The 12,862-nt window shown below is 36.4% G+C and overlaps 1 protein-coding gene across 2 annotated transcripts; it reads left to right on the top strand.

Annotated features, from left to right (window-relative positions):
- The first annotated feature begins 810 nt into the window (after positions 1–810).
- LOC120336684 (uncharacterized) lies at positions 811–12,688 on the top strand. Of its 2 annotated transcripts, XM_039404415.2 has the most exons (12): positions 811–1,000; positions 1,324–1,461; positions 1,758–1,901; positions 2,614–2,754; positions 3,506–3,640; positions 6,731–6,868; positions 7,199–7,321; positions 10,356–10,475; positions 10,849–10,971; positions 11,266–11,388; positions 11,741–11,893; positions 12,281–12,688. In XM_039404415.2, exons 1-12 carry the CDS (start codon positions 949–951, stop codon positions 12,502–12,504), a joined length of 1,614 nt encoding a protein of 537 aa, XP_039260349.2. In that variant the 5' UTR covers positions 811–948; the 3' UTR covers positions 12,505–12,688. The 2 variants fall into 2 exon arrangements, with proteins under 2 accessions (XP_039260349.2, XP_039260350.2); XM_039404416.2 differs by lacking the exon at positions 3,506–3,640 and having other exon boundaries at positions 823–1,000.
- The last annotated feature ends 174 nt before the right edge of the window (positions 12,689–12,862 follow it).

Below are 12,862 nucleotides of genomic sequence, written 5' to 3'. Positions count from 1 at the left end.
TATATTTACAACATTGCACGTTACATATCGTTAATTTATGGCGGCGCACCGTTCGTCTCTCTGTGGCGAGACAAATTCACGAAAATGTATATCATCATCTCAGCTAATAATATTATTTCAGTCAGCTGTTCTTCATCCAAAATTCTGTTCAACTTATTCAACATTGTAAACAGGTATATCTGACTTTCGATGGAGTCTCATATTTTCTGAAAACTCCACCTTGGTAAAAACAAAAAACCATAATCATTCGAAAACGAAACTCGGTGACGCAATTAGAGATATCCCAACGCACTATTTTAGTAAACATAATAACTCCCTCAAAAATGGTTGTTTTTTATTTACAAGTCTAAAACAGGACAGAGGGGTTTCCTAAATGACGTAAGGAAATGTAAAGGTGAGAAAAAAAATAATGTTGACATTCCAAATAAATGCTGACTGGCACGGCACGTAGGTGTCGATAACAGCAAAATACTACTAAATTATGAAAAGTCGTTCCGCGTGGTGGTATATATGTATGTATGTTTATTCGTCTCGTAATAGTGATAAAAAAATAAATGAACGATTATTATTATTATTTGAGACGGGATGCATGCACAAGACCGTACTGGCCTAAAACACAAATGATCATTGAATTATACATACGAAAAGTATATGCCATGCAACGAAAGTTGATTGATGGCCAAATCATGTATTGTCAGTAGTAGACGGCAGTTTCTTAGTACGAAACTAGGTGATCAGCGATGCATCGCAAGTTATAGCCCTACTTGCGACGGCGGTTTCGATAACCCCAATGCGCGACACAAACAGGAAATGGGGCAAGTTTTTCGTCTATGCATGCTCGACCGCATTTTTGACACGAGAGTGTTATAAAACACCTAGACTCCAAATAGCTGGGCTATACCTTTTGCAAAAGATTTCGGCGGTTGGTTCATCACACCGAAATTAAGTATGTTTCGTGAGATCGGGTTTTTGATAGTATATTTTATATACGGATGCCAGGGTAAGTTATAATTTATCCTCCATTCCTATGATTTTGTATGTTTCCATGTTAATAAAATGTTATGTTTAATTATATATATATTTTGAAAGCACGAATCTTACTGAGAATATAATAGCATATGATACGCTTTTAGTGCTGTTCAATATCGCATAGGCCTACCTACGCTTATCGATTTTTTTTCTGAATTGTGATAAGTATTCAATTTTTTTTTGTCATATATATATATAAAATATGTATTTATTTAAAGAAACTAAGTGTACCTGACTACTACTTTATTATGTGATTGAATAATTTTTTTTATACTGAATTGTTTGTTTTATTAGCACGCTGTTTTGACAAATATAATGAGGTTTATTATGAAACGGGAGCCAAATTTAGGCGAGATAAACCAATGGGAGACACAACGTTATTGGGAACGTACGATTGTACCTGTAAAGCAGGAGGATACCTTCATTGTTATGGTACGTATATATGGTACGGAGTCGAATGTCATAGCAATTTTGGAAAATAAGGCTTAATTTATCATAATATGACAACATACAAATTAGTAAATCAGTTCACTTATTTCAGTGGCATTTTCATCGGGACAAAACCGAAGTTAATAAAAAGGGGGGGGGGGGGGGGGATTCTAATATACTGGATTGCATTTTTCGCCCACGCGTAACAACATCATACTATGACTTGTTTGGTGTGATTATTATTGATCGCGACGTAAGTTTTCTTTCTTGCTACTACTACATTTTTCTGCATATTTCAGCATTCAATATACCCTGCTGGGACGTGGTGGAAAATACGTTTATTCCTAAGGGTGAAAAATTTGTCGCCAACCTTGGCGGGAAACGTATGGAATGCACGTGTGTAGGGGGTCGAGGAGCTTTCAGAAATTGCTATACATATGAAAGTAAGTTGAAAACTCAGATTCGAAGTTAGGTACTTGACGTTTCATATTATATATAATACAAGTTCGAGCGTTGATGAAAAATAATTAACAATGCTTAATAAAAGATGACTACACCAGATTGGTGAGCCATTGAATATACCAATATAGCACTAAGCAAAACTATACATTATTTTATCAATAATGACCATACATATATTATACATTCTGGTCATTGGTGACTGGAGAACGTTGTAAACAGCATACGCGGTTGGGACAGCATAAAAAATTTCTATCATAGTTATGATATTGGATTAATGTTGCAATAATCGATTTGTATTACAATTGTTTTTTCCCAAGTATGAAAATCTTCTAGGATATTAAATTTGTTATAAAAAAGCATGGAATTTTGAGTCAACGCTTTAGCCTGACCGACAAACATAAAACTGAAATGCATAATTACAAGTTCTGACAAGGAGGAATTCTTACTCGAAATATTTTGATTACAATATGAAATTCATCACAACGATTTAGACATACTTATTGATTGAAAAACTCCAGAAAATGCATTATATACCACGACTGCCATGATGAAAACATCGTGCTCTACCAAGTTATATGTGGTTACGCTATATATATCGTACTTTCCTTGCAAGGGTAGCTATACTTAACGTCCCAGTCAATGAAGCTAATTGTGATCAGTTTTTGTATTTTATTGTAATTCATATATATATAGGTGACGGCTGCTTTGACATACATGCAAATAGGAAGGTGTCTGATGGTGAATATTACACGACGCACAGGTTTGGAGCCGAAGTATCATGCATCTGCGAAAGCGGTAAACCAGCTCGAGCCTCGTGCAGTAGAGTAACGACAGGTGAGAGACACCTTAAAAATAAAGCAATGTTAAAGACACGCTTCGATGCAAGTTGCAATGAGCAATTTTTTAAGAATGGCAGAATAAATCATTGTAAAAAGACATGCTTCGATGCAATTTTTCAACAATGGCTTTTTATGTATGAACATGTATGCACATATAGTGGGAAGCTTATTATTTATGATTGACTGCGTTTGCGAAATTTCGTTGAAAGTAGGATAGTAAGCAAAAATAGGTTAGGATTATAACTTGCAATGACTGTAAAACCGTTGTTATCTATCTCGATTGCTAATAAATAACTTATTAATAAAGAAATAAAACTTTGTCTGAAACACAATTGTTCGCGAGTGAAATTGACTGTTGTTATAATGGGTGGGTGCAAATGTTCGTGAATGCCATTATACGTGCGTTCAAATGTCCGTGGGTGCAAATGTCCAGGGTGCAATTGTACGTGGGTGCAAATGTCCAAGTGTGCAAACCTACATGGGTACAAATATCCGTGGGTGCAAATGTCCAAGGGTGCAAATGTCCGTGGTTGCAAATGTCCTGAATGCAAATGTTCGTGGATGCAATTATACAAGCGTGTAAATATCTATGTGTGCAAACGTACATGGGTTGGAATTTCCGGGGGTGCCAAAGTATACAGGTTCAAATTGTACTTTCCTGGCAAAGGTTGGTTCTATAATTACCGCTCTAGTTAGCGAAGCTAATTCGGATCAGTTTTTCTTTTTATTTCATCATAATTTCATAGAGGCTGACGGTTGCTTTGACGAATATGCAAATAAGAAGGTCCCTAACGGTAAATTTTACACGGCGCAAAAGTTTGGAGCCAAAGTTTCATGTCTCTGCGAACGCGGTCAAGCCTCATGCAGTAGAATAACGACAGGTGGGAGACACATTTATATTCGATGCAAGTTGAAAACAGATTTTTCAGGAAGGACAGCTGAATAGTGAACGGTTGCTATAAGGCAGGACATGCAACTGTTCATCGCAATTCACCAAAACGAAATATTATAATGACGAAACTGTTGAACAACTCATTAGCTATCGTAACTAGTAAATAGTGTTGCTCGGAAATGTCTTCTCCTACATTAATGCTATAGTGTTTGAATAAATCAAGCAAACCAAGTTTCAATTACATTAAATAATTGCGTATTTCAAAGAGTAATGTAATGTCGAACTTCCGCCATTCATAATTAACCTAGGCTATAATACCTCAGCTAATCACAACCACATCGCAGTACCAATACAGATATAAGACGTCATAGAAATAAATACATCCCAGTGTGACATAATATGAAATCAAAGATGTCGACTTCGCCCTCACGAATAATAAGGGGATACGAAGTCTCCTAGGGCCGCGAAAATAAGTTCCACGGGCCGCATCGTGACTAAGGATGCCAAGTATGAGTACTTACAAGTATTCGATTCTTATCCGATTCCTAAATTTTCGATTTCGATTCTCGATTCCGAATCTCGATTCCTCGACATATTACCGAAAAAATATACCCACCCAAGCAATACCATATGAAATCAAGCAAGACAGCGATGTTCAAATTCTGGACGGACAAGAAGGCCGAAACTAAGTAGTATGGCTATCCAATCTGCCACATGAGACAAAACCGCACAAAATAAAAACGAATCCCTCAGAACCCACAAAGATTTTTAAAATAAATAAACGTTAAAGCCTACTAGCGATATTTATAATATATATATTATATATAGTGAAGTTTGCGTTGTCGTAGCAACTCAACATAGCAGCGAAGCAGTTTATACATATATATATGTGAAGAAATTGCCACAAAACGTTACACATTGTTTGCAATCCAAGTTTCAAACTCGAGAATCGATTCCGGTGCATCGGAATCGATTCTAGTCGATTCCGCGAAGAATCGATTCTGTAATCGAATCCGGACTCGATTCCGCCATCCCTAATCGTGACACGCGGGCCGAATGCTACACACCGCTGCCACAACGCTTTTCATGTATGCACACATATAGTGGGTAGGCTTACCATACGTCCCGTTTTAGGCGGGACAGTCCCGCTTTTTACCGTCTTGTCCCGCCGTCCCGACAAGTCAGTCGAATGTCCCGCTTTGGCGTTTAGTCAGCATAATACACGAACATTACCAATTAACATGTTCTCGTTAATGTCGTTGCAGTGCAGCGCAGCGCTAGACCACTTACTGGAGGTGAATGCGTTATTCTGTTCGTTCTGTTGTTTCCCGTAACGTATTACGTGTAAAATCAATACTAATTGGTCCTGTTCTGGCGTTTACGTGAATGTAACATTGAACAACGTCTTTTTGAAAAAGGTGTTATCTACAGAAAAGCATGCTTGGGCGAATAAGTAAATTCTCAATGCTTGAAAACGGCAGACTATTCAATTCTTCTTTCTTCTTTATGTTGTACATAAAAAAATTTCAATCCGAATTATTTGTATCGTTAACGTCAATTCCCTTCTATTTTTCGAACTTAACCCGATATTTGGACAGAGAATATGCGCATGAACTCTCGAATCTCGATGACAATATGCTCAATGAAGACAGCCGGGATGGCTGTATATGTAGGCCTACAGCGCCGGATTAACCATTAAAAAATATAAGCACGTGCTTAGGGCACCAAGAAAGGAGGGTCACTACAGAAGTTTTAGAGCAGAATTTTTATATAGTTTATCGGCGTTTATTAAAATATTACGAGTTCACCAGATGACTCAAACTTCAAAATTTTCGCTTATTTTTCGTCTTCAAGTATCATAACCTTCTTTATTAAAAATAAACACTGAAGCTTATTTATTGGACACGAAATGGGCCTATGAGTCGTTTTCTTAAATTGTTGTTGTTTTTTCTTTCTAGTATTCTCCTTGTTGCTGCATTTTTGTTTTAAATTTTTTTTTTCCTTCAACAATTGGACCAATGAACTATTTACACTATTTGGCGGTTCCACGATCGCATTTAAACGATCTAGTGGTCAGCGAAGTCGGGAGTTTTTACACAGTGCTCATCACACGGTGTCTGGTTTGATTTCAAGTAATATCTGTCACGAAAGAATATAATTTGAAGCGACATTAAACGCGAGATGCGCAGAATACAACGGTAATTCTCGGGAATTAACTTTAAAATAACTGATAGATTTCTATTTCTTCTTTAAAAGAACGCCATCCCTGCAACATAATAATAGTCTGATTAGAGTAAGTAAACTCGCGATATTTCGATCACTTTCGGGTTTTCTCCGACTTGCGGCCCGCGAGACCTCCTCAAAAGTTTTTGCGGTCCTTCAACCTAGTAATCTTGAACCACCCCGTGGTAGACTACTAGGTACAGGTAAAATTTCAAACTACAGTTTTGACTTGTATCCTTTGGTATTTCGATTCACTTTGAGACTGGAGGCATGCATCTTTATTGTCGCACTCCCTCTGGATTGGATCTCAACCGATATATGTATCATATCGGCTGTAAACGACCGATATATATATATCGGCTATATATAACGGTTAAAATACCTAAAAATGTTCGTAAAAGTTTTTTATTTACTGTTGGTTGTAATTATTTTTAATAGATAATACACTTATGTGGTTTACTGTTTTAATAATTAAATTATACATGAGGGGGCACCAAAGTCTTCAGTGCTTAGGGCACCGAAGGGGCTTAATCCGCCCCTGCTTATGTAGTAAAATCGGAAAAATGTAAAGTTACAAAATCACAGCTAAGGGGTCGTTGTCGTTAGAGGCGTCCCGCTTTGAAGTCACAAAAATATGGTAAACCTAATAGTGGGAAGCTCCTGTCTAGCAGTTTAGTATGGCCTCCACCAACTATTTATTCATACTTCAATAATTATAAAGGTTAGGACTAGAAAATTCCATGTAAAAAGTTTATTTATGTATGCTGTAAACGTACAATACGTAAATGTCTTGTTATCATAAACACTTACAGTTTTCGTTATGAGACATAATGTTTTTATATAACTTATTCTACAGGCTGTAGAGATCACGAATCAAACAGGTTGGTTCAAACAGGAGAACGATATTTAGTTGAAAGTTATAGTCGGATTTTTGAATGCTCGTGCAGTTCAAGCGGACGACCAATATCTGGAACTTGTCAAATACAAACACGAAGTAATTATTGTTTATTCAAAAAAATAGATAGGATAATTGGACACGTGAAAGGGGTTTAGTGGGGTGTTATAGGTTCCTCCGCCGTTAAATGGTACCACTAAAATGCACGGAGATAGCTACTCCCAGGGAATTATTGATGTGCATTGAGCGCACTCCATAACGGTTAGCGCGGAACGAAACACTTCAGTTGTTAAAGTAGAGGTTACCTAATTGAAGCTTTTGCCCTAATAAGGCCTAAGCGGAGAAATTTTTATTTTCTGTCCTCCGAATCACTTCATTTCACAGCTTTTTAGCACTATTAGTATATTCTTTTATTTATTCACTTTTCAGGATTTGAATATGATCCTTGCAAAAGCGCTGATTGTCATCCCATGGCTCGTTGTCAAGCACGAGGTAGTTCATATATTTGTGACTGTAAATCAGGTTTCCGAGGAAGTGGACGTTATTGTGCAGGTGAGGAATTCCGACTGACGGTACTCTTGGTAACGCCATAACATTAACTAATATTCGCCCAGTTATGCTGTCCAGTAGACTGGAACGTGGGTGTCTTGACAATAGACCTTATTCATTAAAAACCCATCCTACGCGCAAAAAAAAAGTGATGTAAAAAAATATTTTTTTAACATTAGCTCTTATGGGGAATGTGATCACCAGAGCAGAAATTTGCATTTTATGTAATTTTCTAGATATCTTTCATTGTATACATGAGCAGTTTTGAGGATAGAATATTTTTTACATCTTTTTTGATATTTTTATTATGATAAACATGGTCAAGATTTTTAATAATCGTTCATTGAAATTTTAATGAGCGCGGTGTTTCCGATGACGTCATTATCACTAGACCATGAAATTCTGCCAACGCGCCGTGCTCTGTGGGATATGTGCTCCAACTGCTTGGGACCACAACTGGCGTTCAACGAAAGACCTATTTTGGTTTTAATTGGATGTTATATATTTCATGAATTCCATGTATATTTCTGGTACATCTTTCAAAATCCAATGGCCTAACTCAGTTCATATCTTGACGGTACCTACCATGTACTGTACCTATCCCAAAATTGGTGATGTTCATGGCTGGATTTAGACCATGAGAGGCCCCTTCATATTTTTGAGCTCAGAATTTCTCTCTGAACAACACCACTTTTAATTGCTTAAAATTTAAAAATATGAAAGCAAACTTTTCATTCTCCCCATTCATGGGTGTGAATTTTTAATTAAAAGAATGATAATTTACTTGAGGCAGTTTTGCTTTCAATTTCTTTGATCAAACAACCGCTACAGCCATACTTTAACATAGAAACTTTCAGCAGAATGCGCATCATAATAATTTCCCTTATTATGATGCAAACGACGCAATAATGGCTGTTTACAATGTGGTTGAAACTTGAAGAATTTTCTACTCTGAAAAGCTTGATATATATATACTTTTTGTAGGGTTTGAACTTGTCAAGTTTTCAAAAGAATTACAAAATCTGAAACCGAATTTCGAGGCTCTAGGTTTCAGCCTGCCTAGCCCTATTGGTAAATCCAGCCCTGGTGATGGTCCCTACAGCAAATTTCTGGCCCTAATCACTCAGCAGATTGAAATAAATGGTTTTCAGCATTTATTAGCAAAGATAGATATTTTAATTAAACTTATAGTTCAACTTAAAGCCTGTATAATGATATTATAAATATATATCTCATTATTACTGCACTGTGAGAAGGCTTCCCACACTATCAAGTCTATAAGGTTTCAGCGTCTTCCAATGTCTCAGATGGAAACTTCAGTCTTCATTTCGCATATTCTTTTCATTGATGCCATTAGCATTTGAAGCTTGACTGATTCCAATGTACCTTTTCCATTGTTGTTTAATGTAATATCCTAAACGTGACTTCAAATTTTTTTCTCACTTCAATCATCACATGTTTGAATACCCGAGCTGACTTCTACTGATTTGTTATTAATTACAATTTTTTTTATAAATTAACTGTCGTACTTGCTAAGTGTCCACTAAGTGAAAATCTACAAAAAAAAAGCAGTGGTTTAATAATGGACTACATTTTTAACCGAATCCAAAAATATTCCGTAACTTAGTCAACCCTTCCTCCGAGGAGTTTTTGTTAAAACATCTTAATTAACTGTTAATCTTGATAGCAAACATGGGGGGCAGGGGGGATCTGACTGTGATGGTCGTATCGCTCACCAGTCTATACCGAATAACTGTGTGTTTTGTATATGATTTTTTTTGATTCAATGCTTGTATTCTGGTTGACAAAATAAATCTCCCTCTCGTATTCAGTCATGTTTCTTAACCTAGTTACGAGACCGGTATTGTACCATTAAAGGTTGGAGATATTCATCTTTTTTGTATACCGGTACCGTACAACTTGTCCTGCCTATTGGCAAGATGGCCAACATTTTTGTTCGTAGGCCTATTTCAGTATTTACTAAATAATTTAGTTTTCACCTCTTGCAGCCTTGGTACGGTACCGGTAGTTTAAATAACACGTCAGCATGCCTTCAGTAAATGATTGCTAGCTGTACAGGTATAAATGCATAAAACCAGTAAACAAACGTGATAGAAATGGTACGGGTTATAGACTGTCAATGTTAAACGCTTCCAGTACCGGACGGACACGAACCCAAAGCGACATTAGGGCCGCATTTGCAGCGCATATCTCACAGAGCACGGCGCGTTGGCAGAATCTCATGGTCTAGTGAGAATGACGTCATCGGAAACACCGCGTTCATTAAAATTTTAATGAACGATTATCAAAAATCTTGACCATGTTTATCCTGATAAAAATATCAAAAAATATGTAAAAATTATTCTATACTCAAAAATGCTCACGTATACAATGAAAGATCTCTAGAAAATTACAAAAAATGCAAATTTCTGCTCTGGTGATCACATTTCCCATAAGAGCTAATGTTAAAAATTTTTTTTTTATATCACTTTTATTTTTTGCGCGTAGGATGGGTAGCCGTTGTATCGTATCGTTATTTTTAGCCACAAGTTTGCATTGAGGGCTGACGTCATTTTTGGTTTGTTTTTCGTAATATAAGCCACTAAAAGGTCATCGCACAATTACGCGGTATTCATGATACAAAAATCAATGCACAAATACAGGAACACGGAGGTCTCGCGTTGATACAAGTAAAGTCTGAGCTGGGCATCAAATTTGCTGAAAAGATCGGAGGACAAACGTCACAAATGATGGCGTAATATACACAAAACAATCTAAATTTGGGGTGAAACATCGGGCCCCATACAACCCAAAGGAATAAAGTTGTATACTTCACGGAGACTTCATCTATTTTTAAATACTAATCATTCGAAATCGATTAGACTAGTAGTGAAGAATGGCGTTTTTTTCCATAACAATTTTTACCCAATCTTAGCAAGAACAACAATTTTGCAAAACGATTCATAAAATAGAAATATTTCTAACATACGTCTTCTGTTGATGCTTGTACTTTAATAGTGATGTTTGTCGTTTTCAGATATCAATGAATGCAGTAGTAGAAACCGATGTCATGAAAACGCAAATTGTAACAACACAGAAGGTTCATACACATGCACTTGCGAACCAGGATATATAGGCGATGGATATCAGTGTACAAGTATGTTAAAACCTGAATATTTTATCCTAAATATCTCATAAAAATTAAAAAATAAAACAGAACCAAACTTCTGGTTGAATCTATTATCTTGATAAATTGTTGCTGAAGTACTCGATCCCAGTCCATCGTCATTTCAATTTGTTCAAAGATTTATTTCTATTCTTTCCGAAAATAGATAATTTAACCTTTGGTACTTCCGACGACTATGCTTTTGAATTTCTGATCGGCTGAAGTGGCAAAGTATCGCGTCTGCTCTATACAATAAAAAAATAATACGATTGGTGGAATGCCAATTTCACAAAATGTTATCGATAAGCATTCAAATCAAACAACATAATATCATAATATATATATTGAAATGCTTCTTACTTAGGACATGATCCTTGCGACGAAGGTATTGTGTTTTGCTCTATGAATGCGGAATGTATACCTGATCAGAATACGTATCAGTGTGTTTGCACGAGAGGATTTACCGGTGATGGATTCACCTGTCAAGGTAATTGAAACTAATCTGCGTTGAAAGTTACCCAGTCATATACCGAAAACTGCATTATGTGTTGCGTCATCATTTTGCTTTCTGGTTTGACAAAAAAAAATAAATTCTCTCTCTCTTTCACTCTATTCAAAAACAACCAAGCTAATTTGAAAACGTGTGTTGTATATATAAGGTAAATGCGTGCACATGTAATGTTTAAATTTCCAGGAAACGGACGAATAACATTCAAATTGTGTGTAACATTTTTGCATCTAACGAGATGGCTAAATTTGCCATAAACTATTATCTTTCCAGACACGGATGAATGCGAAACCGGCGCATCTGATTGTGATGTAAATGCTTTATGTCAGAATGTACATGGGAGGTATAGTTGTACGTGTAAGAAAGGTTATGAAGGAGACGGACACGAATGTAAAAGTAAGCATATATATTATTGTTGGAATTGATGTCATATAAACTAAAAAAAACTAATAAATGTGCCGTGCATTGGAAAACGTCAGAATATTGAATTATAACACCGAACCAAAGGTTTTAGATACTGATACGGAAGGCGCTATGTTTTAAAAACAACTGGAATTATCCGGTTCGGACATATTCTACCAATTTAATACACCTTGGGTACACGGCGGTACGACTTGCAAGGATCCTTACCAATTAGGAAACGCAATCTGTAAGCTTTCTTCAACAGCTTGCTTCATATGGCACTTTTATATCTATACATAATAATTTAATCAATAGTTTGGCTAACTTTCAATCTTTTTCTCTAAAGAAATGTGTCTTGATGACGTGGATGGACAATATGTTTCTAATCACAACGTTTTTCTCAAAATTAAAAATGGTAGACGCCTGACATGTACTTGCCAAAATGGTAATGCGATTGAAGGATCTTGTCATGGAACAGGAGGTGAACCAGAAGAGCCAAGTAAGTACATGGTTACTACATGGTAGATGTTTATGTCAAAACGGAGAACCACAAGCAGATACTTGTACAAGGCTAACAAAACTAGTACAAAGTAAGTTGGTTACTTTGTTTATAAAAATTAACAATTAATTTTTACCGTCGAAGTGTGGCCACATAACCGCTAGAAAGTTACGTCCTCCTCCACCACTAAGTTCAAGCATCTCGAATAACTGGTTAATCCGTATACCTGAAATGGACTGATTATCGGACGAGAAGTTGCGGGTTGCCGTACGATTAAGCAGTTTCATCAACTTTCCTCTTTTTTGGGGATAAATATGAAAATCATATCCTGACACAAAATATGTACTCTAGGAGTCTTAACTTTCATTTCGCACCTGCTTTTGTCAGCTACAACTTCTCCGGAACAAAATACTACAATGTCAACGACAACAGCAACACCAAGAATCACCGCGTCGAAGGAACTCCAATGCTACGATCGAAATAATCGCATATATTACAGCTTAGGTCAAAGCTATACATGGAATAGAGGAAGAAGATCTTACTTGTGTGTCTGTACCAAGCGACGTAATGCGGCTATATCTAGATGCAAACCTGTTAGATATACGTCATGATTTGTAAACAAAATACTTTGATAAAACAAGTCTAAGACGGAAGATAGAAAGACGCAAATTACAAAAACTATTATTGTGAAATGTTTTTACATCGATTCCATTTTAACTAACTAAAACCCAAAATATCTTAAGACGTTTGAGTCTTCATTTGTGCTGCAAAAACAATAAACAGTTATATATACTATCCAATCGCTGCAATTAAGTTGAAGTTAATAAGGAAAAGTGTAAAATCATTCTCATTACGAATGGTCGAAAGTAGCGCCGGGTTATTGTTATTGTAAATCGATGCCCGCGTTGAGCCCGTCGGCCGAGTTCCCATCTCGAAATTATTTGTTTTAACTCGATGATTCTGCCTTCT

This window comes from Styela clava, chromosome 2 (genome assembly GCF_964204865.1).
Source record: "Styela clava chromosome 2, kaStyClav1.hap1.2, whole genome shotgun sequence".
Classification (NCBI taxonomy): Eukaryota; Metazoa; Chordata; class Ascidiacea; order Stolidobranchia; family Styelidae; genus Styela; species Styela clava.
The sequence above is the reverse complement of the archived record's forward strand: the minus strand, read 5'-3'. Positions and strand labels throughout refer to the sequence as shown.

Bases quoted from the DNA above. Each gene is read 5' to 3' on its own strand.
- LOC120336684 (XM_039404415.2), top strand. From the start codon at position 949: ATGTTTCGTGAGATCGGGTTTTTGATAGTATATTTTATATACGGATGC. The intron at 3,641-6,730 runs GTGGGAGACACA...CTTATTCTACAG, and splicing joins ATGCAGTAGAATAACGACAG to GCTGTAGAGATCACGAATCA. The intron at 7,322-10,355 runs GTGAGGAATTCC...TGTCGTTTTCAG, and splicing joins AAGTGGACGTTATTGTGCAG to ATATCAATGAATGCAGTAGT.